General features: G+C 49.8%; 8 protein-coding genes across 8 annotated transcripts; 5 read left to right on the top strand and 3 right to left on the bottom strand.

Annotated features, from left to right (window-relative positions):
- Positions 1-379: 379 nt before the first annotated feature.
- On the top strand, positions 380-2,983 carry FSUBG_1799 (uncharacterized protein; the record flags this gene model as incomplete). Its single annotated transcript, XM_036679503.1, has 1 exon — positions 380-2,983. The coding sequence occupies one exon, from the start codon at positions 380-382 to the stop codon at positions 2,981-2,983; it is 2,604 nt and encodes an 867-aa protein (XP_036542715.1).
- A 3,486-nt stretch (positions 2,984-6,469) lies between these two features.
- On the top strand, positions 6,470-8,244 carry FSUBG_1798 (low-affinity hexose transporter HXT3; the record flags this gene model as incomplete). The annotated part of the gene is made up of 4 exons (XM_036679502.1): positions 6,470-6,483; positions 6,539-6,793; positions 6,851-7,875; positions 7,928-8,244. 4 exons carry the CDS (start codon positions 6,470-6,472, stop codon positions 8,242-8,244), a joined length of 1,611 nt encoding a protein of 536 aa, XP_036542714.1.
- Positions 8,245-8,486: 242 nt separating this feature from the next.
- Positions 8,487-9,887, bottom strand: FSUBG_1797 (uncharacterized protein; the record flags this gene model as incomplete). Its single annotated transcript, XM_036679501.1, has 1 exon — positions 8,487-9,887. One exon carries the CDS (start codon positions 9,885-9,887, stop codon positions 8,487-8,489), a length of 1,401 nt encoding a protein of 466 aa, XP_036542713.1.
- A 1,244-nt stretch (positions 9,888-11,131) lies between these two features.
- Positions 11,132-12,544, top strand: FSUBG_1796 (uncharacterized protein; the record flags this gene model as incomplete). The annotated part of the gene is made up of 1 exon (XM_036679500.1): positions 11,132-12,544. The coding sequence occupies one exon, from the start codon at positions 11,132-11,134 to the stop codon at positions 12,542-12,544; it is 1,413 nt and encodes a 470-aa protein (XP_036542712.1).
- A 1,190-nt stretch (positions 12,545-13,734) lies between these two features.
- On the top strand, positions 13,735-15,471 carry FSUBG_1795 (CPS1-Gly-X carboxypeptidase YSCS precursor; the record flags this gene model as incomplete). The annotated part of the gene is made up of 3 exons (XM_036679499.1): positions 13,735-14,066; positions 14,116-15,263; positions 15,317-15,471. 3 exons carry the CDS (start codon positions 13,735-13,737, stop codon positions 15,469-15,471), a joined length of 1,635 nt encoding a protein of 544 aa, XP_036542711.1.
- Positions 15,472-16,584: 1,113 nt separating this feature from the next.
- On the bottom strand, positions 16,585-17,523 carry FSUBG_1794 (4-hydroxy-2-oxoglutarate aldolase mitochondrial; the record flags this gene model as incomplete). The annotated part of the gene is made up of 1 exon (XM_036679498.1): positions 16,585-17,523. One exon carries the CDS (start codon positions 17,521-17,523, stop codon positions 16,585-16,587), a length of 939 nt encoding a protein of 312 aa, XP_036542710.1.
- Positions 17,524-18,959: 1,436 nt separating this feature from the next.
- FSUBG_1793 (uncharacterized protein) lies at positions 18,960-21,632 on the top strand (the record flags this gene model as incomplete). Its single annotated transcript, XM_036679497.1, has 4 exons — positions 18,960-19,117; positions 19,211-19,308; positions 19,363-21,056; positions 21,105-21,632. 4 exons carry the CDS (start codon positions 18,960-18,962, stop codon positions 21,630-21,632), a joined length of 2,478 nt encoding a protein of 825 aa, XP_036542709.1.
- A 261-nt stretch (positions 21,633-21,893) lies between these two features.
- FSUBG_1792 (uncharacterized protein) lies at positions 21,894-22,877 on the bottom strand (the record flags this gene model as incomplete). Its single annotated transcript, XM_036679496.1, has 3 exons — positions 21,894-22,310; positions 22,404-22,681; positions 22,793-22,877. 3 exons carry the CDS (start codon positions 22,875-22,877, stop codon positions 21,894-21,896), a joined length of 780 nt encoding a protein of 259 aa, XP_036542708.1.
- Between the last annotated feature and the right edge of the window lie 22 nt (positions 22,878-22,899).

The following is a 22,899-nucleotide window of genomic DNA, read 5'->3' as shown; positions in this document are numbered from 1 at the left end:
GTTCATACTATTCGGCGATTTCCAAATTGTGCCCTGTTCGATGTGGATAGACTTCCTTGTCTAGCTCAGCCTCCAGGCATCCAAAGCTCCAAGCTTCAGCCGCATGCAACCAGTAGGTACAGCCCTCCAAGCCTACATTTCAGAGGATGAATCACTGTAAAAAAAGGTTCCCGTCTCCTTCAGAAACAAACCTAAGAGGGAGTATCTGACTCACTGACCGATTTCTGCCACTCAGCTCAGTCCTAACCCAAACATAAAACGACACACGCAAAAGTTACATTCTGGTATCTTACCTTATATAAGATCACACCTCTTCTTACCTCCACGTTCTTTTCTTTTCATCTCTTCTACAACTGGCTTCCGCTTGGCATCAAACATCATGGCGTCTTCATCGGAATCAGATCTGCCTTGGTTTCTCAAGTCATCCTCCCCCGTTCTCTTCCCCTTCGACGATGCCCTGAGACTGCCACAGGCTGAGTTTGAAGAATGTATTCGTCAGATGATCGCCGGTCGACACAAGCCATCTCTCTTGCACGATCAGCGTGAGGCTCATTTTGCTGCCATGGCTGACGCTGACGCTGATGAGTCCGAGACCTTCACTCTCGTCTCCGACTCGACCTCTGCCGAAATCCGTCACGCCATGAAGGCTGCCAAACTTTCGAACCATGCATCTCAAGACACTGACACTATGCGAGGGTCTTCTCCTACCCAGGAGATGGAAGTGGAAGAAGCCCAGCCTGTCCAGTCCAACCCTTTCATGGAGGGCCTCATCAACTACGACAACGAGAAGCCATCTCGGAACCTCGAAAACATGCTGTTCACAGAGAACGGCGATCTCGCTTATCGATCCAGTCAGGACGCCCTTGTTGATCTCTTCCAGGAACTCGAGGAAGTCGTCTCTGGTCCTCGCCTGAAGGATCTCCTTACCCGAGCCTGGGATGAGAACCCCCTTGCTACTCTCAGAATCATCTTCAACGCTCGCTCCATCCATCTGGGCAAGAGCTCTCGTACTGTATTCTACCGCTGTACCGGTTGGTTGGCACAGAACCACCCTTTGACCCTCGTCGCCAACCTCTGCTGGCTGAGCCGCCCGGTCATCAACAAGAAGGCCGAGAAGAAGGAAGACGATGACCTTGTTCTCGTTGAGGAAGAGAACGATGACGACTCTGCCAAGTTCGACGTGAAGAATGGAGTGGCCCATGGCTACTGGAAGGATATGCTTAATATCCTGGCCATTGCAGCTAACGACAAGCTTACTGTCATCGATGATCCCAAGGAGGTCCTCAACACCCAGAACCCTGGCATTCTCCGCGGCAAGAGCATCAAGAAGCCTCTTCATCGCGACGGCCGCAGACTCCGGGGATCTCATCATGAGGTCATGATAGGTGGAAGAGGTCGCGGTCGCGGTCGTGGCCGAGGCCGTGGCCAAGGATCTCACTCAACTAGACAGGAGATGAGAGAGCAGACTCGCGAGGTCGACCCCAAGGAACTCAGACGAGAAACCAGAGAGAACCGCCATGAGACCGCCCGGGTCCTCTTTGAGACCGACCCTATCTACCGCGCTCTACATCTCACCATTGCTCGGCTGTTCGCGGAACAGCTGAAAAGGGACATCCTAGCCCTCCAAGGAGACGAAAAGGCCAAGCGCTCTATCTCGCTGTGCGGCAAATGGGCACCTTCTTCCGATCACTTCCACGACAGACACACCTTCATCGTCAGCACCATCGCCGAGATCCTGTACCCCCGAGCGTCCATCTACCACCCGATGCTGAGCCCAAGAGACGACCACGAGAAGTATCTTCGATTCGCCCGTGAGCAGTACCGCAAGGATACATCTGCCCTTCGAAAGCAGCTCGATATCGTCGAGCGAGACATCACCGACAAGAAGTACGAAAACATCAAGTACGACCGAGTTCCCTCCCTCGCTATGAACCAGTACTCTAAGCTGTTCATCGAGAACGATGCCGAGCGCTTCGGTAAGTACCTTGACAAGGTTGCTGAAGGGAAGGTCAACATCTCTGGAGCTACTCTTCTCCCCTCTACATTGATCCGAAAGGTTCGAATGGGCAGTTCGGCTGGTCGAACCGGGGCCAACTCGCTTCTTGACCAGAAGGTCGCGCAGATTGAGGCCAAGGTACTTGATGGCCAGTGGAACACTCTCGTCAAGAGAATCAAGGACTCGGGCACAATGGACTCCTGCATCGCGGTCTGTGATGTATCTGGCAGCATGAACAGTCCTGTCTTCAGAGATGAGACCACGCCCCTTGATTCCGCCATCGGCCTGTCTCTCCTCCTCGCAGAGGTCGCCAAGCCCCCTTTCGCCGGCACCTTCATCACCTTCAGCGAGCACCCCAGAGTCGAGGAAGTCGACTTGACCAAGACTCTGAGGGAGAAGTACTGGGCCATGCACAGATCGGACTGGAGCATGAGCACCAACTTCGTCTCTGTCTTTGAGGACTTGATTCTCCCCATGGCAATCGAGAACAAGCTCAAGCAGGAGGATATGATCAAGCGTGTCTTTGTCTTCAGCGACATGCAGTTCAACCAAGCGAGCAACTCCAACTCCCACTACTACCGGAAGTGGGATTCCAAGGGACCCTCAAGCTCAAACTGGTCTACCTCCTTCGAACGCATCAAGGCCAAGTTCGAAGAGGCGGGTTACGAACTCCCCGAGCTTGTCTTCTGGAACCTCGCAGGCGGACGAGCAGGCTACACCGGAAGCGGTGGTGACCCAACGGCGCCCAAACCCGTCGAGGCTGATGAGGATGGAACATGCCTCGTCAGCGGATACTCGCAGGGCTTGCTGAAGGTATTTTTGGAGGGAGGTGGTTTTGAGGAGGAGGAGGAAGAGGAGGTTGTTGACGAGAAGGACGACAAGGGTAACGTCACCCAGAAGACGAAGAAGGTGAAGATGACGCCTCTCAAGATCGTGCAGAAGGTGATAAGCCACAAGGCGTACGAGATGTTGAAGGTGGTGGACTAGGGGGAGTAATGAGTTATGAAAACGATACCCAGAATGACACGCATAGTCATTGTATGATAGTTCATCAGTCGCAAGCACGACTTTAGTTAAAGGAGTTAAATTACATTGTATTTTAGTATTTCCTTTCGTGTGAGTGATAAGTGAGGCGTGATATGTCAGTGCGATATAGAGATCTTCATAGCACAATTTGCAGTTGAGGCCTGTGGCTCGGAGCTTAGATCCCAGACAGAACTTACCTTCGCAGGCGAGGAGTCTAAATAGTGACTTTGAAATATAACAATGTATGCTCCTTTGATCCCAGAGAGAGCTTTCCAATATCATAGTCAATACAGGCTGGTTAGGCGCTGTCTTAGGCCCTGCTTAGCTTAGGTGGGAAGATGCTGGCGATGATAGACTTGATAATACTTTTATCAAGACTTGGGGAGAAGGTTATCAGTTGTGCTTACTTTGAACTTACAGTTTTGTAAAATACACCGACTGAAATATTTTTAGACCTTTTATTGTAACAAATCTATATCCTATTGATCTAAAGGTAAAGAGTAAAACATGTCTATGAATAGTAGTGCCTAAAAAGACATATTGAGTTGAGATTTATAGACAGTATTTGGCCTACCCTAAGCTCCAGTAGTCGGCAATGATTCTATATTAACCTCGTAATCGCTTGGATTATATAGACTTTTTACCATTTACAGATTTTACACTCATTTCAAATAACTCTGATAAAGTGACGGATTTTGCTCCGAAGGCCTTGGCAGAACCTGATCATCAACGAACGCCCATTAACTAATGCCCGTTGAGTTGGCTAACATCTTCGAAGCTGGTTGTCTTTGCGGAATGATTCAAAACCGGAACTCATCCACACAATGAGGCTATTAGACTAGCTATCGGAGATTGCCCAATTCAGCTTCCCGAGATTTAGTTGATAGTACGGAGTAGCGCGAGAGATAACCGCGAATAAAGGCGTAGTGCATTAGTCTCGTGCTACAAAGATATCGAAAGATAGGACAACAGATATCAACATAAATGCTAACAAGGGATAGTGGCTATACATTCCGATTCGTAGAGAAACGATATACGGGCGCTTATGCTCATGGATTCGCCTTGCGAAACCGCGTGACCAAAAGCTTGGGCGGTATCACTGATGTACATAGATTTCGCGAGAATATGGTGCAAGATATAGTGGAACTGGGAGGAGGTGATCACTCAATGGCACGATAGCTTGTCTAAAGCTTCAGGTATTGGAAAGTGATAGGTTATCTCGTAAATGTGGTTCAGAGATAGAGTTGTGAGAGGTTACAACGCTGAGTTGGGGATGGCTGATAACTCACATCTCATCACATCACCCCTTATTCACAAAGTTCTACATACCTTTCTCCACCAATGTCTTGGCCATCTTCTGCATTTCAATCAAAGGGGTAATCGAACATTTCCCATGATCCAACAAATCGAATGAGCCCCATTTGCGAGTTGGGTCATGCGTTCTTTTCAGAGTTTCTTGGCAATTTTATGTACCAACACTCACCGAGTTTGCACTGACCTTGAGTCTCGAGAAAAAAGGTCCAGCTCGGAAGACATACGCGAAGAGAATCCTTCATAGTTCTACAAAAGTCGGATGTTTGAAGAGGATAATGCGGGATATATCTCGACTATTCAAGCACGTTCATGTTCTGCATCGCCGAATTACGGCCGTTTATAGGGTCCGTTCACAGAGTCAGCTGGTGTTTCACAAATTCTCATACAAAGTGCAATGCTCCATATGCTACCATCTCCGCCATTCTGGGTACCTGAACGCGGAGTTGGGAATGAGGAGTCCCCAGATGATCTCTCACTGCGTCCGTGGGGGATTTGATGCGTCCATTCGCCCGGGGAAGACAAGAAAAATAGGGGTACTGAGATATTTTGACAAGTATACATGCTGGAAAAGGGCCGTTTAGTTCGGTGCAAGATGGACTGTCCGTTCTCCAGCGACAGGCATGAAGCTCCGAGTAAACGGCCGGCTCTCCACGGCTCCGGGTGGGTCCTGGAGGAGTCTTCCGAAATGAAAACGCGGGTCCGGAGGAGAGAGTTTGGGGGTGCCTATTTCACGGGCTGGGGGACTGTAGGCGAGGTCACGTTGGAGAGAAGAGAATTACAACGAGCTGAAAGAGTTTTTTTTTTGGTTAGTAGTTAGTGCTGGGTTTGGAAAAGATGGAAGTGATATGCCGGTACTTGGTGTCAGAGCCAAGGAATCGTTTCGATGACCCACTGGACTTGGCGATGAATGCAACTTGAGCCAAGGATAGGCGAGTAGAGAGTGATTGTGATTGTGATTGTGATTGTGAGTGACTGTGGGTGAGTGAGTATGGGGATACGATGGCTGGAGTTGACGTTGGAGATTCTCCGCAAGAACAACCCCAGAATTCGCTACACAATCAAGGTTTTTTCTCCAACGTCTGTCTCTTCTGTCACAGTGTAGGGAACGTGTCGTGAAATGTGTAACGCGCACTGATCGTCGGGTCGTAGTCCAAGTCGCACCGAGAACGATGCCGTAAGCCCAGAGACTGACCAATGCCCTCCCTCCAAAATGGGGCTGGCACCCATGGCGGTTTAAGCTTACCTTGCGGTGCCTTGGACGCTACGTCATAGGCCCAAACTCTACTACATAACAACACCAAGAAAATTAGAGAGCAGCATCCACTGTAAGTACCTAAATTCTCGCCAGGTTTCGGGGGTGGTACCCCATGCCAAGGGGTTATTCGCATCCACATTCTTCCAGAAATCCAATCATTGATGATCCACTTCACACTGACTCGTTACCCCCCAGGGCCCGTTGCTTGCTCGCCTTGTTGCGGTTCAGGTTCAGGTTCAGGTTCTGAGGCCAGCAGAGATGGAGAGAGAGGAGAGAGATACTGGAGAAACCCCAGATGATGAAGGATTAGAGCAACGCCACTGACATCGGCCCTTTATCGTCAAACCTCGTTAGAGACTAATAAGCAACATGGACCTCTCCACGCTCTGTTTGTCTGCAATGCCATGCCATGCGCATCTCTAGTTAGTGAGTCTTGGGGTGCTGTAAGTGTGAGGTGATCTGCACCTGTCTCTGCCTCTGTCTCTTCAGAGAAACGGGCCTTGGCTTGGCTTGACTTCAACTTCCCCATGACGACTGCCAAGTTTAGTAAATGATGCTCGCCCCCATCTCGTTTCGTCTTCTCCATCATCATCATCATCCATCGCGGAACGGAAAGACATGCCCTGTCCTGTCGGGACCCCCGACTGTTGACCTGTACTGCACCTAATAGTCTTATGGGGCAGGCAGGGCCGTTTGTGTTTTTCTTTTTCTCTTGTATAACCCAGGTCTTGGTCTGGGTCTTGGTATCTGAAGAATAAAAGACCTCGTCTTCCCTCCTTTTTTTCTGTGCCTTTTGGAAATAGACCTTTATTCTAGCTTTATTTACTGTATTTCCTTTTCTCATTACAACTGCGACGCAGTCGTACACCATTATAACCATGCTTGGTCATAGGTATGTCTACTATCCTCCCTCTATACCCAGCTTCGACCTCAGCTAACACCCTCAGGTCTATCAAGGTCAATGGCGCCGACTGCGGCATCGAGGCCATCCTCTTGGGCGTCATCACGTCCATCGGTGGATTCCTTTTCGGTTACGATACGGGGCAGATTAGTTCTATGCTCCTCTTCAAAGACTTTATCCTACGCTTCGCAACCGGTTACGACGACGATAAAATGGAAAAGAAATTTGAGCCCATCATTCAATCGACCATGGTCAGTCTCATGAGTATCGGAAGTTTGATCGGTGCTTTATCTGGTGCCTAGTACGTCTCCTTGACCCTCGCGCGACCTAATACAACAAGTAACTGACATTACTTCAGCACATCTGATTGGTGGGGTCGCCGCAAGAGCATGACCTTCGGAGTCGCCTTGTTCATCATTGGTAATGTCATTCAGATCACGGCGATGTATTCGTGGGTTCATATGATGATTGGTCGATTCGTTGCTGGTCTTGGTGTTGGTAACCTTTCCGTCGGTGTTCCCATGTTCCAGTCCGAATGCGCCCCTCGCGAAATCCGTGGTGCCGTCGTTGCATCCTACCAACTCATGATCACAATCGGTATCCTGGTTTCCAATATTGTTTGTCTTGGTCTTAAGAACATCGATCACCAGGACGCATCCTGGAGAATCGTCATTGGCCTCGGCATCGGCTTCTCTCTACCTCTCGGTCTGGGTATCCTGGTTGTCCCCGAGTCTCCTCGATGGCTCGCTTCCAAGGGCGACTGGGAGGGTGCTCAGATCTCACTCGGACGTCTTCGCGGCATGAAGGGTAACCTTGAAAATCCCCTCGTCCAGGACGATCTGAGAGAAATGCGAGGCATCCTTGAGAAGGAGAAGCAAGTCGGCCAGGGAGGCTGGCTCGAGTGCTTCGATCCTAGGAGCTCGGTTCCCAAGCTTCTCTGGCGTACTCTCCTCGGCTTTTTTATCCACTTTCTTCAGCAGTGGACCGGTGTCAACTACTTCTTCTACTACGGAGCCACCATCTTCAAGTCTGCAGGAATTGAGGACCCTATCCAGACGCAGCTCATCTTGGGCGCTGTCAATGTTGCCACTACCTTCGCGGGTCTCTGGTTCGTTGAGAGATTTGGACGTCGTTGGCCTCTGTTCATCGGTGCCATCTGGCAAGCTGCTTGGTTATGTGTCTTTGCCTCAATCGGTACAGCTATCAACCCCGTGGGCAACAGCACCGTCGGTATCGTTCTTATTGTCTGTGCGTGCATGTTTATCGCGTCTTTCGCCAGTACCTGGGGTCCCATGGCTTGGGTCGTCATAGGAGAGACCTTCCCTCTGCGTACTCGTGCGAAGCAAGCCTCTATCGCTACTGCCGGTAACTGGCTTGGCAATTGTAAGTAACACCTCTTTCCTGGTGAGATACTCTTCTCTAACAACTTTAACAGTCATGATTGCTTTCCTCTCTCCCATCGCAACCGATGCCATCAGCTATGCTTTCGGGTTCGTCCTCGTTGCAGCCAACATAGCCGCCGCTCTTCTCGTCTGGTTCTTCCTCTTCGAATCTCGAAAACTCTCTTTGGAGAATGTCGATCTCATGTATGGCCAGAAGGGTCTTAATCCCTGGAATAGTTATAGATGGGTTCCACCTGGATACATCACTCGTGACCAGAGAGACGAGGCCGCCTTCCATGGAAATGACAAGGGTAGAAATAGCGAGTCTCACTCTGGAGAGGATTCCCGGGTTGAGCAGATTGATGTTTAACGTAAAGAAGGGCTACATGAGACTTATTTGTGTAAGCACTGGATGCATACGCGGCGTTCGTGATGGTTTTGTCACTGTATAGTTATCATACGGTTTTGGCTAGTCTGGCTTAAGATATGTGATCAATTATCATTATTCTTTTTATCTAAACTGTTTTGCAAAATGTGATGAGTATCATGAAACGATTAAAAGCTTCGAAACAACCATTGTAACCTTGTAAATGCACTCCCATCCGTGTATACTCAGAAGTCATTCACTACGCCAACATTGTTTCTCCAAGCAGATGTCTTCTCCCACTGCTTCATAATTTTGGTACCATCGACGACTGGCCCCGACCACGTTATCTCTGCTCTAGCTTGGACTATATTGTACTGGAATAAGCATTGCGGGTCACTGTCGCTCCTGATTTTGAACGTTTGAAGCTTGGGCATCTTTCGTGCTGCTCTCGCTGCGCAGCAGAGCAATCGTTCTATACTTCGTCGACAATGCGACTGGAATAAATTTGTGGACAGTGTAAGTGTCTTGAGATGGGGCCAGATTGTCATTGCGTTCAAGTCCGCATCACATTTGAAGAGAATAAAGATATGGAGAAAGTCTGTGGCATCGATGATGTCCACTACAGACATGTGCTCTAGGTTCTTGGAGTATTGGCGGAGCCGTTTGCCCAATACATCTCTCAGTTTGACATCGCATGAAGTCCAATCATGGAACGCCGTGGATTTCTGGCCGTTGATGGACAGTGTCTTGACTGAGGCTGGGAGATACTCGGCAAAAGCTTTAGCGGCATATCGGGTCCAATCTGTCTCTTGGTCGGCGCCAACTGAGGCCCATCGATGGGTCGTGATATCTTCGAGGTTCACGAAGCTTTTGAACATCAGACTCATAGTCTCCGGAGAAATTCGACGGAACTGGGTGTTGCGGATCAGAAACTTGGAAACAATAGGGACGCGAGGGAGTATGGCGTCCTCCTCTTTGAAGTATGGCCTTTCGCTTGCGCGGTTTGCCGTGGTGAGTTCAATGTCCTTCCAACCTATGAGGTCTCGCTGCTCGGCGTTCCACTCAGCCCGTAACCTCCAGCCCGCGTTAGGCAAACCTAATATGTTATAATGTCTAACGTAGGGTGCATGAGGATTGTCGTAATGGTAAGGTCCTCTTGACTCTGACTCCTTGTGGGCCTTGTATGCGTCGAAATCCCGTTCAAAGATACGATCTTGCCGCATTTTACTAGACCAATCATCATATGCGAATACACTTAGCTCAAGGGTGATTCTATTCTCTGAGTTCCATAAAGAGATGATGTCCCAGAGTCCAAGCAGAGACCAAGTAAACACCCTATCTGCACGGAATGTTACTTTGGGCTTCTCGACCCTCTTGATTGTGGTTCTATTCCTAGGATTGGAATTGGGAAGACATATTCGATACCATATGTGCTTGACGAAACCTTGGCGTCGTGGTACCAGGTATCGTCTGAGGCCGCTCAGGTCATCTTTGGCGATAGCTAACGACCTGAAATTCTTGCGCTCGAAGAAATCCTGCCATGACTTGCAGACCACGGCGTAGGGGGCGGTTGAGGGTTCTCGGGAGACGTATTGGAGGATCATGTCCTGGATCTCGGGCGGGAGGGAGTGGAAACGAGGAGGCATGGTGTACTATTGAAAGGGATATCTTGATGCTGACAATGCTAGGGAGGATCGCGAGAGTATAGAACAGGGTCTTTGAACTGACAGTAAGTGTTCTAGTATAATAGTTGGAGTATGTAGTGGCTCCTAAGACTTGGAACAAGGAATTTATATTTGTAGCATAAGTTTGAAGTGATTTGCAATGGGTGCTTGAACTGAAGTATGCATAAGAGATATATGAAAATGAAGGCATGTAGTTGTTTAAATGTTCATCCTGGAACACCTAGACGCCATTGAGATTTCGGTAGTGGGAAATGTTTTGAAAGAATAGGTAGAGTGAACAATGGCATGCGAACAAGGGGTCGGCGTGGTGAACAGGTGGACTGAGCGGCAGAACACAATGACGGTAAAAGAACTCTTTGAACAAGATGTCAAAGAAGTGAGTGTCAAAGAGCATCGTTCATTGTGTGCTAGTACTTTGTGAAAAGGGAGCTATGTTTATTCTCCCCTATTGTGATGTCTTTGGTGGGATTATGAATGGGACGAAGGAGATGCAGCATGACTGTGAAATTGTCAACGAGGTATCTCCAGGAACAGTACGGAAAACTCAAGATCATCAAAGGACTATAATTCATGCACTTATCTTGTTGGCCTCCTTGACATCTACTAGATATATTGAGAAAGGAGTGTTCACGCTGTATAATGCGACATTGACACTCGCTTCCCAAAGACAATCACTGCACTATCCAGTCCAAAAGAATACAATCATAGGCTCTCCTAGGCTAGCACCCAGCTGTTTTGCAAGTCAACGGAGTCTAGCTGTTATTGTTGCCCTCCGCCTGAGGCACCGACCTTCTTCGCTCTGCATCAACTTGCCAGTGCCCCGCCTCCCTCCATCTCGCATCCATCTTCCTTCTCCTCAACCTGACTCTCCCTCATCACAAAAAGTCTACAAATATTGCAAAGATTCTCAGAAAACCTTGCGCTTGCCCTTCATTATTCAAGGTAAGTGATAGAATCCTCAGCCAGGAGAAAAGACTTTTGAAAAAAGAAGTCTGGCGATACTACTTGACGCCTATGGTAAATTCCTGAACGATTGCTTACTCTTTCGTCTTTATCCTACAGGCCATCTTTTAATTTTCTGAACCAGCCTCCTAGAGCTGTCTCGGCTATTGCCAGTTCTTCCCTTTACCATAAATCCCCTCTTTCCTTTGATACACCTTTCTCTCCCTCTCCTCCTCTCCTTTCTCATTGCCCTGCTCGTCAGAATGTGCGACCACCAGACCACATATGTGGACTGCAGCCCTGCGGCAGTAAACTTAGGATTCGTACGGCCACCTCCCGAAGAGAGGACACTCGCCATGTCTAAGACTGGTAGACTAGCAAGGGCATACCTAGCCAAGGAAGACGGTGCATTTGATGAGCACGTATTCCCAGCACCCCTGGTCCTACCTGGTGACCACCTCGCCGAGAATCCAATGGAGCAGGGTCAGTCCAGCAAGGACTGGTTCGCCTTGGAGACTACCCAAAAGCGCTGCCAGGAAATATCAAGCAAGCAGAAAGTCTTCGTGTACGGCCCACCGAGCGTCAAGCTTCTGCCCGTCGAAATGCGAAGTTGGGCCCAGCCTGTCCTCCCTCAAGGCTTCCCCCAAGGCCCTGAGAGATGGACATGGCTTTTGAAGATGAAAAACCAACTGGTCGCTTACCTCCGCGCCTTCTTCACGACGATGCAAGTCACCCAGTACTCCGGCACTGCGGACTTTTTACCCATCCAAGGACGGAAGCGAGTGCACTTTGCGGACACTCCGCCACGATCAGTGGTTGGTTTTATACTCAGAGACGATCGCTACACTTTTGAAATTCGACACCGCCCATCGCCAGACGGGTTGTCAAGGATGCAGCTTAACGTTTCTGACTTGAGGACTGCTCTCGTACGAATCAAAGTCCCCCCCGCTCACTCGGTGGTGCTCGTGGTGAACCATGATCTCTACGACGAGGATGAGGAGGCGTACCTAACAGACCGATTCTGGGCAGCCGACGGAATTGCGATCGTGTCGACATTTCGCTACAACCCTTCGTTGGATGGGCTAGCTGGCGTCGACCGATTGCACAGGTGGCCATCGAGCCACTGCAAGGCCTACGTTGATGCAAGATGCCAAGTACTAGACGAGAACAAAGACTCGGTGACTCGAAACCACCTCGCCTTCAAGGCTTTTGGGCAACCGCCCGGTGACTCTGCACTTAGTCTTGCGATCCAAGCCGCCAACCAAGCTGGTCAGCCTTCTTCAATGGAGGATCTCTCAAACCTATGGTTCGCACGGGTTCTCGTTGCTGTGTCTCGGGAAACTGCCCATTGCTTCGGGCTGCAAAACTGTACTTACTACGCCTGCCTCATGCAGGGTGTAAGGGGGCCTCGTCAGGCGGGCGAGATACCCCCTTACCTCTGTTCCGTTTGCCATTCGAAGCTCGCGTCCGAATTGGTCCTTATTCAGCCTATGTCCAAACGCGGGATTGAAAGGGAGAAGGCCTGGCTTGGTGAGCATTACGCTGAACTGAATGCGTTTTGCAATAAGTGGAACAAGATTCCGCAATTCGCCGCCTTCGAGGCATGGCTGGGAAAGAGACTTGAGGATCGGAAGGGTGATGGTGGTGTCGGTGAATCAGCTGGGCCTTCAAACTAGGAGGCGCCGGCTGCCCGCACCACCAGATGAGATGAGGTCGATATCCTGGAGAGGTCCGTTCTGACTCAGCCGTCTACACTACACTAGCTAACTACTGTTGCTAACTAGGATCCCTCGACCTATCCCTCCATCTCATCTACACTTGAAGAAAATCTACCCGACGTCCTCCATCCCCTCAAGGGTGCCGGTGGTGCCGGTGATCAGCTGGGCCTCCAAACAAGGAGGCGCCGGCTGCCCGGGCCACCAGATGAGATGAGGTCGATATCCTGGAGAGGTTCGTTCTGACTGACCCCGTCTATGCTACACTAGCTAACCACTATTGCTAAGGATCCCTCAACCTATCCCTCCATCTCATCTACACTTGAAGAAAATCTGCCCGACTCTGCGGCTTACAGGACCGTTTCGCACAGCTAAGTCGTCTGCAAAGGATTTGACCCAGCAACAGCTGCGGCTACCACGCAGCCTGAAGCGGTGCAGCCAGTCCCAGGCGACCTAAGAAAAGGTGCCAAAAACGGGTTCTTCTATTTTAATAAACAACACAAACCTTCAAACCAGTCTCAACCAGGCTCGGCCGCCAAAAACGGATTCTTCTATTTCAATAAACAATCCAAACCTTCAAACTGGTCTCAACCGCATGCTCACCACCACAAACATGCCGAGACGAGAAGCCCAGGTATTGTCGAGGGGAATCGATGATTCACTGAATTCTGCAATTCACCAAGGTCTCTTGTACCTGAAAGGCAGGCGGTTGAGACGGGTTGTTCTATTTTAATAAGCAATCCAAACCTTCAAACCAGTCTCAACCGCCTGCTCACCACCGTAAACAAACGGAGATGGGAGCCCAGGCATTGTCGAGGGGCAGTGACGGATCCATGAATTCTGCAATTCACATTATGTACATTAGCGATATTCAAAGGAAAAAAACCCATATACTCCCGGGAATAACAACGAACCCATTGATCAACACAATTCTATCCCTGCCCCCGAACATCCTCAATCAAAAGTCCTTTTGTCCCAACTTCCTCATCGGGAACACTTTTAGCACCCGTTATCTTGAACCGGGTCCGGCCTCGGCTTCGGCGCCGATGTCGTGCTACCTACCGACTCCATCACCATGTCTTTATTCCCCGCCCGTTTCACCTTACAAATCCTCCCTCGACATCTCCAATTCTGCACCAAATACCTTCAAAATGGTGCGCAAGTCTCTCGCGGTCTTGGCAACTGTAGCTGGAGCTTCAGGTTTCAGTCTCGGACCTTTCGGAGCTCAAAAGCCAATTGGTCAGAATGAGCATGACTTTAAGTGCGATCTGCCGCCTGTGCTCTCACCTGGAAACGATGGTCTCCCCTCAGCGAATGAACTGTTCGACACGAAAGATGCTTTTAATAAGCAGGTGAAGCGTCACCAAGCAATTGTGCGCGTTCCGTCAATTTGCTATGACGATCTTGGTGATGTTGACAAAGACGAACGATGGGCGCCTTTCTATGATTTACATGATGTCCTGGCAAAGACGTACCCAGCCATGTAAGCCACCGAACTCAATTCACAGACATTTACTGACCAGTTTTATCAGACATAAATATGCAAAACTGGAGAAGATTAACAAGTTTGGTCTTGTTTACACATTTACCGGAAGCGACTCTTCGCTCAAGCCTTATCTTCTCGCAGCTCATCAAGATGTTGTTCCTGTACCTGATCCATCGACATGGACGCATCCTCCCTTCGACGCTTACTTTGACGGGGAGTGGCTTTGGGGACGCGGAGCATCTGATGATAAGAACAGTCTTACAGCTCTCATGTCAGCGATTGAGGCGTTGCTCACTGAGACGAAATGGCAGCCTAAGCGTACTGTCATTTTGGCGTTTGGGTTCGATGAGGAGTGCTCGGGTCCTCGAGGCGCTGCTAAGATTGGCGAGTTCTTGACAAAGAGATATGGCGACAATGGTATTCCGTTCATCTTGGACGAGGGCGGTTCTGGGATTCAGCTCATTGACGATACTCTTTACGTTCTTCCCTCGGTGCAGGAAAAGGGCGCTATAGACATCTGGGCTGAACTTCGTGTTAAAGGCGGTCACAGTTCTATTCCCCATCCTCACACTGGCATCGGTATCATGGCTGAGATCATCTCTGCTCTCGAGTCCAAGCCTTATGAACCTGCTATTCTCAAGGGAAGTCCTGTCTACAACCATCTTGTCTGCCTGGCACGCCACTCTCCAGACTCACACCCCAAACTCCATGACCTTCTCAAGAAAAATGATCTGGAGAAGCTAAAGGATGAACTCATCCATCTTGATCCCATGGCCAAATTCACTATTCAAACAACACAGGCCGTTGATATTATTCGCGGCGGGCAGAAGATCAACGCTATGCCAGAAGTTGTGAACCTAGGTGTCAATTACCGTGTTGCGCCTCAAGACAGTCTCGACAAGGTACAGGAGCAGTTTGTCAAGAACATTGACGCCGTTATTCAAAAATACAACCTCACTCTGAGCGCCTACGAGGATAATGCAGAGTCTCAGAAGAAATCTGGATTCGACTACGACGGCCATCTCAAACTTACAGCGATTCGCAACTCAGTCACAACACCCGTATCACCTACCAGCGGCCCAATCTGGGATATCTTCTCTGGCACAATCCAGCATAGCTTTGCTTTCGACGGCGGCAAGGTCGTACCTGTTGGCGAAATCATGACCGGCAACACTGATACGAGACATTACCTGAGTAAGTGCATCGTTACACAAAGCGAGGGAATAGGATATGCTAATAGTTTGTAGACTTGTCGCCAAACATTTACCGCTGGACACCGAGTCGACAGCGCGGATCCGAAAACATCCACACGGTCGATGAGAGGATCAGGATTGAGTCGCACATGGACATTGTCAAGTTTTACTACGATTTGATCCGCAACTTTGATACAGCTGATTTCTAGACCCGTCCCTCAAACCATAGAATCACAGTTTAACTACAGATATAAACTCAATGGCATGATCTCGCTCATCAATGGCCCGAAATCCACCGACAACATACGCTTTTCTTGACCGTCTCAACTTAGCTTCAGCCCCGAGGGCCTCGTAGACCCCCACGCTTCTCCACACGAACGCATCAGGCACTTTGTGATGTAGCCATTCTCCACATTCTCCTCTTTGCAAGTGTTGGCTACGCTACCTTACACTATGTATTTTCTGGGTTCATCTTATGACCTGTTCATGTTGTTCCTCCTCATGGACGGAATTGCTTGTGATTCTTGGCGTGAGTGCGTCCTCACTGCCTGTCCAGTTGGTCTGCATGTATATCAGTGGTTCTAAGCTTGTACTGTACAAATACCTGATTTGATTCTAACTTGCATGCCTGCAGTAGGTACACTACCAAGGTACAGACTTCGGGCTCCCTCCGAGGCCTTCAACACCATTACAAACTCAGCTTCTCTTACTTGCTCCTTCACAGCGTCTTCTCCACATCCAGATCCAACTGCGGGGTTCCCCACGATTGACAATCCCCATCTAAGCCTCTGCCTGTCTCTCTCTCCCTCTCGGCAAACACATCCAGCATAGACTGTCCTGTACCTACTGAACATCCGACACCTCGTGTAAGCATCATCACCCCAAAGCGGCAATGTCCAGCGTGCTCCTCACCGTCTTTCACTCCCCATTGGCTACGCATAATCGACCACGAGACACATCTTTTTCCTCACCGGCTTCTGCTGCACAGGAGTGGGATTATTAACAAAGAAATATGGCCACTTTGCGGGGAATGGTAGTTTCCATGGGGTAATCAGGCATCTGATGGATGGATGGATGCACTGTAGGTATATTCTTCAAGCATTAATTGGTATTTGATTTATGTACAGAGAAATTATTGCTACAGAACAGCCTGATATGATCGATGGCTGTGTAGGTAGTGTATGCCCAACGCCACATCACCATCTCCGTGCTTTGCTTCGAAATAAGAGGTATCGTCATCATCAACGTCGTCACTGCCCAATGCAACCTGCTTTTGTCCCCCCGAACCAAAAACATGCTTTTCTTGCCTTTCTTTCTTTCTATCAAAGGGCAACTTCAAGATCCATCACCTCTTGGAACCCTTGTGCAATAGTATCGAGATCCTTCTGAGATGGCGCCACGCAAGGTCGTCGAGGTTCACCCCCGTACCCGGAAAAGTGTCCCAGTGCTGCCTTTACACCAACGAATCCAGTCTTGATCGCCGTCCAGTCAGCCTTGGCCACTTTGGCTTGCAGCTGACGGGCTTCTTTCCAGTTTCCTTCTTCTGCGAGCTCTGTGATGCGGACGCATGCCTTGGGGCAGAGGTTGGCGAGGCCTGAGATGGTGCCGTTGGCTCCTACGGCGTGGCCTTGCAGGATGAAGTCTGCGCTGCCGCCTCCGACCCAGAATCCCTCGGGGCAGTCAGCTGCGATGCGGGCGAGCTTTCCGGTGTTGCCGCATGTGAGCTTGACGCCTACGACGTTGGGATGCTTGGCGATGCTGAGGATCGTGTCGGATGAGAGGTCTCGACCAGCTGCGGCGCCGGGGAAGTTATACACCAGAAGAGGAATTGGGCTCTTGTCTGCAACGGCGTAGTAGTGCTGGATGACTAGATCATCGGGGAGAAGTCCGCCGTAGTAGCTTGGAGGTAGGACCAAGGCGTGTGTAGCACCAGCCTTGCCGGCGTCTTCACACAGTTCTGTTGTCTCCCTTGTGCTCTGGGCACCGCAACCTGCGATGAGAGGAACACGAGTACCGCTTCCCTCGTGGAAGATGGTATCTCTGGCAACGCGGATGATGGTGGTTCGTTCTGAGGGAGAGAGGTGGGCACATTCTCCGTTGGAGCCGTGGACAACAATACCAGCTACTCCTGACTCGAGAAGCTTGATGATGTGTTTCTCAGTAGCTGAAGCATCGACCTCGTCCTCGGGAGTGAAGAACGCAAGGGTAGGGACGTATACGCCATCGCCGAGGCGCAGTTGAGAAGCCTTGGGAGAGCCCATGGTGGGAGATTCAAGCAGTGTCGAAGGCATATGGTACGATATAAGTGTAAAGTATATAAGTGCAAGCAGTCTCTATACAAGTAAAGAACAAGAAAAGCAGTGAGAAGAATGATGAAGAGGCATTGCTCAAAGAGGCTGGCGTCAGCTGCTCTTTTATGTCTAACCAAGGACTAGGTATAATAAGAGTGGCGTCCTCGTCATGAGGTAGCCCATTGCCTAGGCTCAGGCTCAGGCTCAGGCTCAGGCTCAGGCACTTGAGTTCGAGAGAGGCATGGTTCGAAAAGCGTGGGGGTTAGGTCCGGATCCCTGGGTACGTGGTGAAAAGGCGGGGGAGAGACACGACAAAAGACATCCGCTGAGCTCCGGCCGAGAGACTCCGGGCCGAACCGGTGACCTCACGCGAGTCAAGAGACACGAAGTGATCGTGGGGGTCTACATTGCAGGTTTCTGCAGCAATTGAGGGTTTCAATGGATGGACACAGGGGGCATTTGAGAAGGGGAGAGCACTTACACGGAGAGTTACACAAACGCCACCTTTATGAAATGGAAGCAAAGATGTCGAGCATATTGTAAAGGCTGCCATCCATCACAAGAGACCACAAACAGACAACAAAACAGCGATCATCCTCGCAAAAGCAGGTACCGTCCGTTCACAAGTCGCCTGACTATTCTAACCCCCACGTCCAGCCTGTCCAATAGCACCCGTCAATTGCGGTGTAACACTCAGAGAGGAATGCTGAAGAGAGCGTGGGGGAGCAACAGAGCTGAGAGAAGAGACAACGCTAGAAGACATCTTGGGAATTGGGCGTTTTGATTGATGGAATATCCGTGAGGGGGGGAGGGCGTGATCTGATCTGATTGCGGGTTGGGGAGAGAGAGAGCGCAACGGGCCACTGCAGGCCATATTCCTCACGTGCATTTGACGTGGGGGGATGATTCTGTGTTTCTTGTCGATGTTTTATGCTGTTTTTGTGTGAATCTGATCTTCGAATGATGGATGCTGCATAGTATTGGAGATCTATTTATATCTTGTTTATTCCCGGATGTACGCGGAGTTGGTGGAGTGAGTACGCAGTGAGTGGCATTACTGACTGCCGATGCTGGTTCGTGACCCTCATGAATCACATACATTTGCCGAGATACACTAGAAATGAAGGTTTCTTATCATTTTATTCAAGAAAACACTCGAATATTGTGATTGGTACCTTTGAAACATGGCTTTCGATAGTCAGACAAGTACTACATACGACCTCTTGCGGATTTTAATAAATCCGTATTCAGGGGAAATCGGCATTGCTTTTTGTTAGGTACCTTACTTACCAGCCAACCTTTGTTATAGCAACGAGGCTGTCCACATCTCAACAAACAGCCCATCAACATCGACATCAATACCAAATATCAACAGAACCAAAAAATTGAAGCAAAATACAATCAAAATGCTCTCCCCAGCTTATATGAGCATCTACCAACAGTACAAAGCCGACACAGACTCTGTAGCAACATGGCTGGCCAACACTGCTAAAGCCCACGGCTACGACGCTGAGTCTTCACTTGGAGGAGCCGCTGCTGATGCTGCCAAGAAAAAGAAGAAGAAGTAGGGAAATGGAAACGGCAAAGGTCCTAGTAGAGCTAAGAACAAGAAGAAACAAGAGAAGCAGGACCCAAACACAAAGAAATACATCATCAGAGTTAAGGACTTTGAGGCTATGGCTAAACATGTTGCTGATACCAATGCCGTTGAAGTTCCTCACAAGACTGCTGTTGCTTTGGAGAGAGGCATATGGGGTATGTTGAACAGATTTGATTGTGTTGATTCCAGTGATACTGATGATTTCATAGTTCGACGATCGTTCTCTCAGAAACTAGCAGACAGCGGTGCAAGAAGGGACCATCGCTCCGATGCTACTCACTCTCACTTCGTCGAGGTCCTTGAGAAAGTCCGTGGCTATCTCAAACCCATCATGGAAGCTGGTCTTTTCAAGCCAGAGGATCTCGACAAGAAGACGGATGTCAAGGCAAACCACCCCGCCAAGGGCATGTTTGACGTCCTCAACGTCTACACTCCTTCTGAGGAGTTCCTCAACGCCCCTGACATCACGCCTACTCCTGCTGCTGAGCTTGAGACTCAATACACCGTTGAGGAAGAAGTCACCTGGGAAGACGCCTTCTTCGCTTTCGCCACTCTCCTCCGCGACTATGACTATCTCAGCCAAGAGATCCATTCGCTCTGGGAGAAGTGGGCCAGTGGTGAACTTGATCTCGCCGCTGTAGCTTTAGCTACAAACACAGCGTTTGAGTTTGCCCACAGCATGGAGTTGGACATCAAAAAGTGGATAGACAAGTTCGGCGGCACAACTATCTTCGCGCACCAGTGCTTCGAGGCAGCTTGCGAGGGGATGGGAATCGACAAGAAAAGGATAAGCCCAGGCGCCATGTGTAACCTTGAGGCTTACGACGTGGCCAAGATCCTGAATCTAAACACCATGGGTGTTTTCAACAGCTACGTAAAACACAGCCGTGACGCTATCATGCCATCCTACAACGGCGCCTTCGGTTTTTACAACGAGAGGCTCGGTTCCGAGGGCAGAAATAACACTGAGAGGTGGAATCAGGACAAGACGGCCCTGTTTGAGATTTTCCCACATATGCACTTCCTTACCACGCCCCCTGGTCAGGGTGACGTAGAAGACGAGCTTATCCGCGGCATGGGCGCTGCACTCAAGACAAAGAGCGAAAGCAACCGTTTCTGGATATCATGGGCTCTTCAGATGTATCTTGACATTATTCAGCGTCTTGGACCGTATGTTGGGCGTGGGTTTGAGCAGTTTAAGCAGGAGAGTCTGAAGATTCAAAACGCTCTTGTCAATCTTCCTCAGACGGCTGAGCGCAAGCAAGTCCTTCAAGTGGCGACGCGATGGAACCACGATCCTATCTTCGAGATGAGGCAGGCAAACATGGAGTACGGCATGTTGGCTCACGATAGTGAAGGTCCTTCTGAATTCCACTTCCTTCATCGGAACCCCATACATTGCGGTCTTTTGATCCATCACATGCGATCTATGCTGCATGTCAATGGTGTCAAGACTGTTGCGCCCAGCGGTGGTCTCATGACTACGACACAGCTCTATCAAGCCCTCCGACAAGAGGGTCGCATTCCGAAAGGTAAAGTATGGGAGGATCTTGAAGAGGTCTGGGAATATCAAGGGAATCCGTGCTTCTTCATTGGGAATCCACCACAGGATCTCGAGGGCTACTTCAAGAACTACTGCCTCTGCTCAGGCGTCTCGATCACCAACTGGGCAGCGAACAGGCGGAGCACGCGGCCTACTGGGCATAAAGGTAACGCGCCAAACATCAAGTTCGATGGCTGGGTGTCCCTGCGATTAGACGACCGTATCCATGTGGACAATCCACGTAAGCCCTGGACGACTGAAACTGTTGAAGAAATCTTGACGGAGGGGCGTAAGAGAGCAATGATGGACGGAAAGGGTCATATACAAGAGAATCTGAAGCAAAAGGCCAAGGAGGCCAATGTAAGTCCTGGCATTTCTACACAGCAGTCCTTTGCTAAAACATCCCAGCTCCCGGCAGTACCGAAATCCCCAAGTGGTCTCATCGAACAGCTGGCCCAAGTCGTCAACAGCGAGATCCCCCGTATTAGCTTCGACTACTTCACCATGCACCACATCGCCTGGTCCCTCCTCACCGATCTCAAGCGCGCCCTCACCGCCGAGGTCGGCCCCGGGTTCCTCGACTACATCCCCTCCGAGGACCAGCTCCCCATCGTGGTAGGCTACGTCTTCTCAACGGCCTCAGGGCACGGGAGCGCCGATGTCCGAGAGCGCGGCGTGGGCAGTGACAGGCTCCTCGATGTCGCAACCGACGTCGTTGCCGAGTTCCTAGAAATGGGCTACGGAAGCCTCCTTAAGAAGATGAGGAGGATGGAGGTGGGGCCGGAGGATGTTGAGGATGTCGAAGTTGATGGGTCAGAGCTATGGGGGCCGAGGAAGTTCAAAAAGGAGCAGATGGATCGGGATGGACACTTGGGGGGAAGGGCGAACAAAGCTGATATTGCGAGTCTTATGAGACTTTTGCAGATGGGGAGATGATGTTTTGAAAGATATGAGCTGAGGGAATAATTGGATGAGCCACTTTACGTATGGCGAATCTACTGCGGGTATGATATAAACAGGAGCAATGATATATGAGCAAATTGGTGTTCAGCAGACTACCCTTGGCATAACTTGCATGTGAATGGCCCAATGCTTGAATTCCTGAATACACTGGAGAAAAACGATAAGAAAATTTCTATGTTACAATACAAATACACGAACCTCAATGATCAAGCATTCAGCACATGTAAAGCTCAACTAGATACGTCCCCCAAGTCGAGTCTTCCACGCCAGATAACCAGCATATCCCACCACACCCGTCAACGCCAACCTCCCCACAGCCGCCAGTAAGTTCTGATTCGCCCTCTGCATGGTCTTCTTCTTCATAACCACGCTGTTCCTTCTAAACGTCTCACCATCATTGAGATGTGGAAATGGTGCCTCAACCATCTTTCCTGTCGTGGGGTCCTGAACTTCTGGTACGGGAACACCAAGATATTCGCACAGCGGTCCCCAGCCCTCTGTGATGGTATACTCGATATACCGATCCGCTGGAATTCTGTCGTGGAATTCTTGGTATTGCGCTTTGTACCATGCAATTGCCTTGTCCTTATCATTTCCGTGGTCGTATTTCTGAACCAGAGATCTCATCGATTTGCTATACTTGGCCATGTACTGCAAATTCGTATCAAGCAGAAAACAATAAATCATACTAAGTTTAGCCAAGAACCCCTTCGGTGTGGTTATCAAGTAGATACTATTGAGTACACTCTCATACCACTTCTCAGGGTCTCGATTCATGATAATGACTTTAGCTTCAGGGTACAGCTCCGCTAATTCAGGGCCAAAGAACGCAGCGGGCACATCACACACAGCTTGACAATCGCCGAGCAAGCGATCCCAGTCTGCGCGGGTAAAGGACCCCTTATCGGCATACTTTGCTTCCATGGCACGTACCCATTCAGGGGCGCGGGTGGGATTGTTGAAGAGAGTTTGCATGTGGTAGCAGTCATGGAAACCGAGCTGCCACAGAGCGTTACGAATACCTGTTGGTCTGTTTCAGCTCTCATTTTTTCGGGTAGTAGCCATTAGTAGATTACGCGCGTAATTGTTGAGAGGGGGGAGGCTTATCAACCCCCTGGGATAGTTAGACGTACTCAACGTTCCTGTGCGATGGACGCCACAGACGATGACGCGCATTGGCACGATGCGGTCAGGGATGGTGTACGTAGACGTTGACATTGTGAAGTTGTTTTCGCGAGAT

The sequence above is a fragment of the Fusarium subglutinans genome, assembly GCF_013396075.1.
Source record: "Fusarium subglutinans strain NRRL 66333 chromosome Unknown NRRL66333_c0000014, whole genome shotgun sequence".
Taxonomy (NCBI): Eukaryota; Fungi; Ascomycota; class Sordariomycetes; order Hypocreales; family Nectriaceae; genus Fusarium; species Fusarium subglutinans.
The sequence above is the reverse complement of the archived record's forward strand: the minus strand, read 5'-3'. Positions and strand labels throughout refer to the sequence as shown.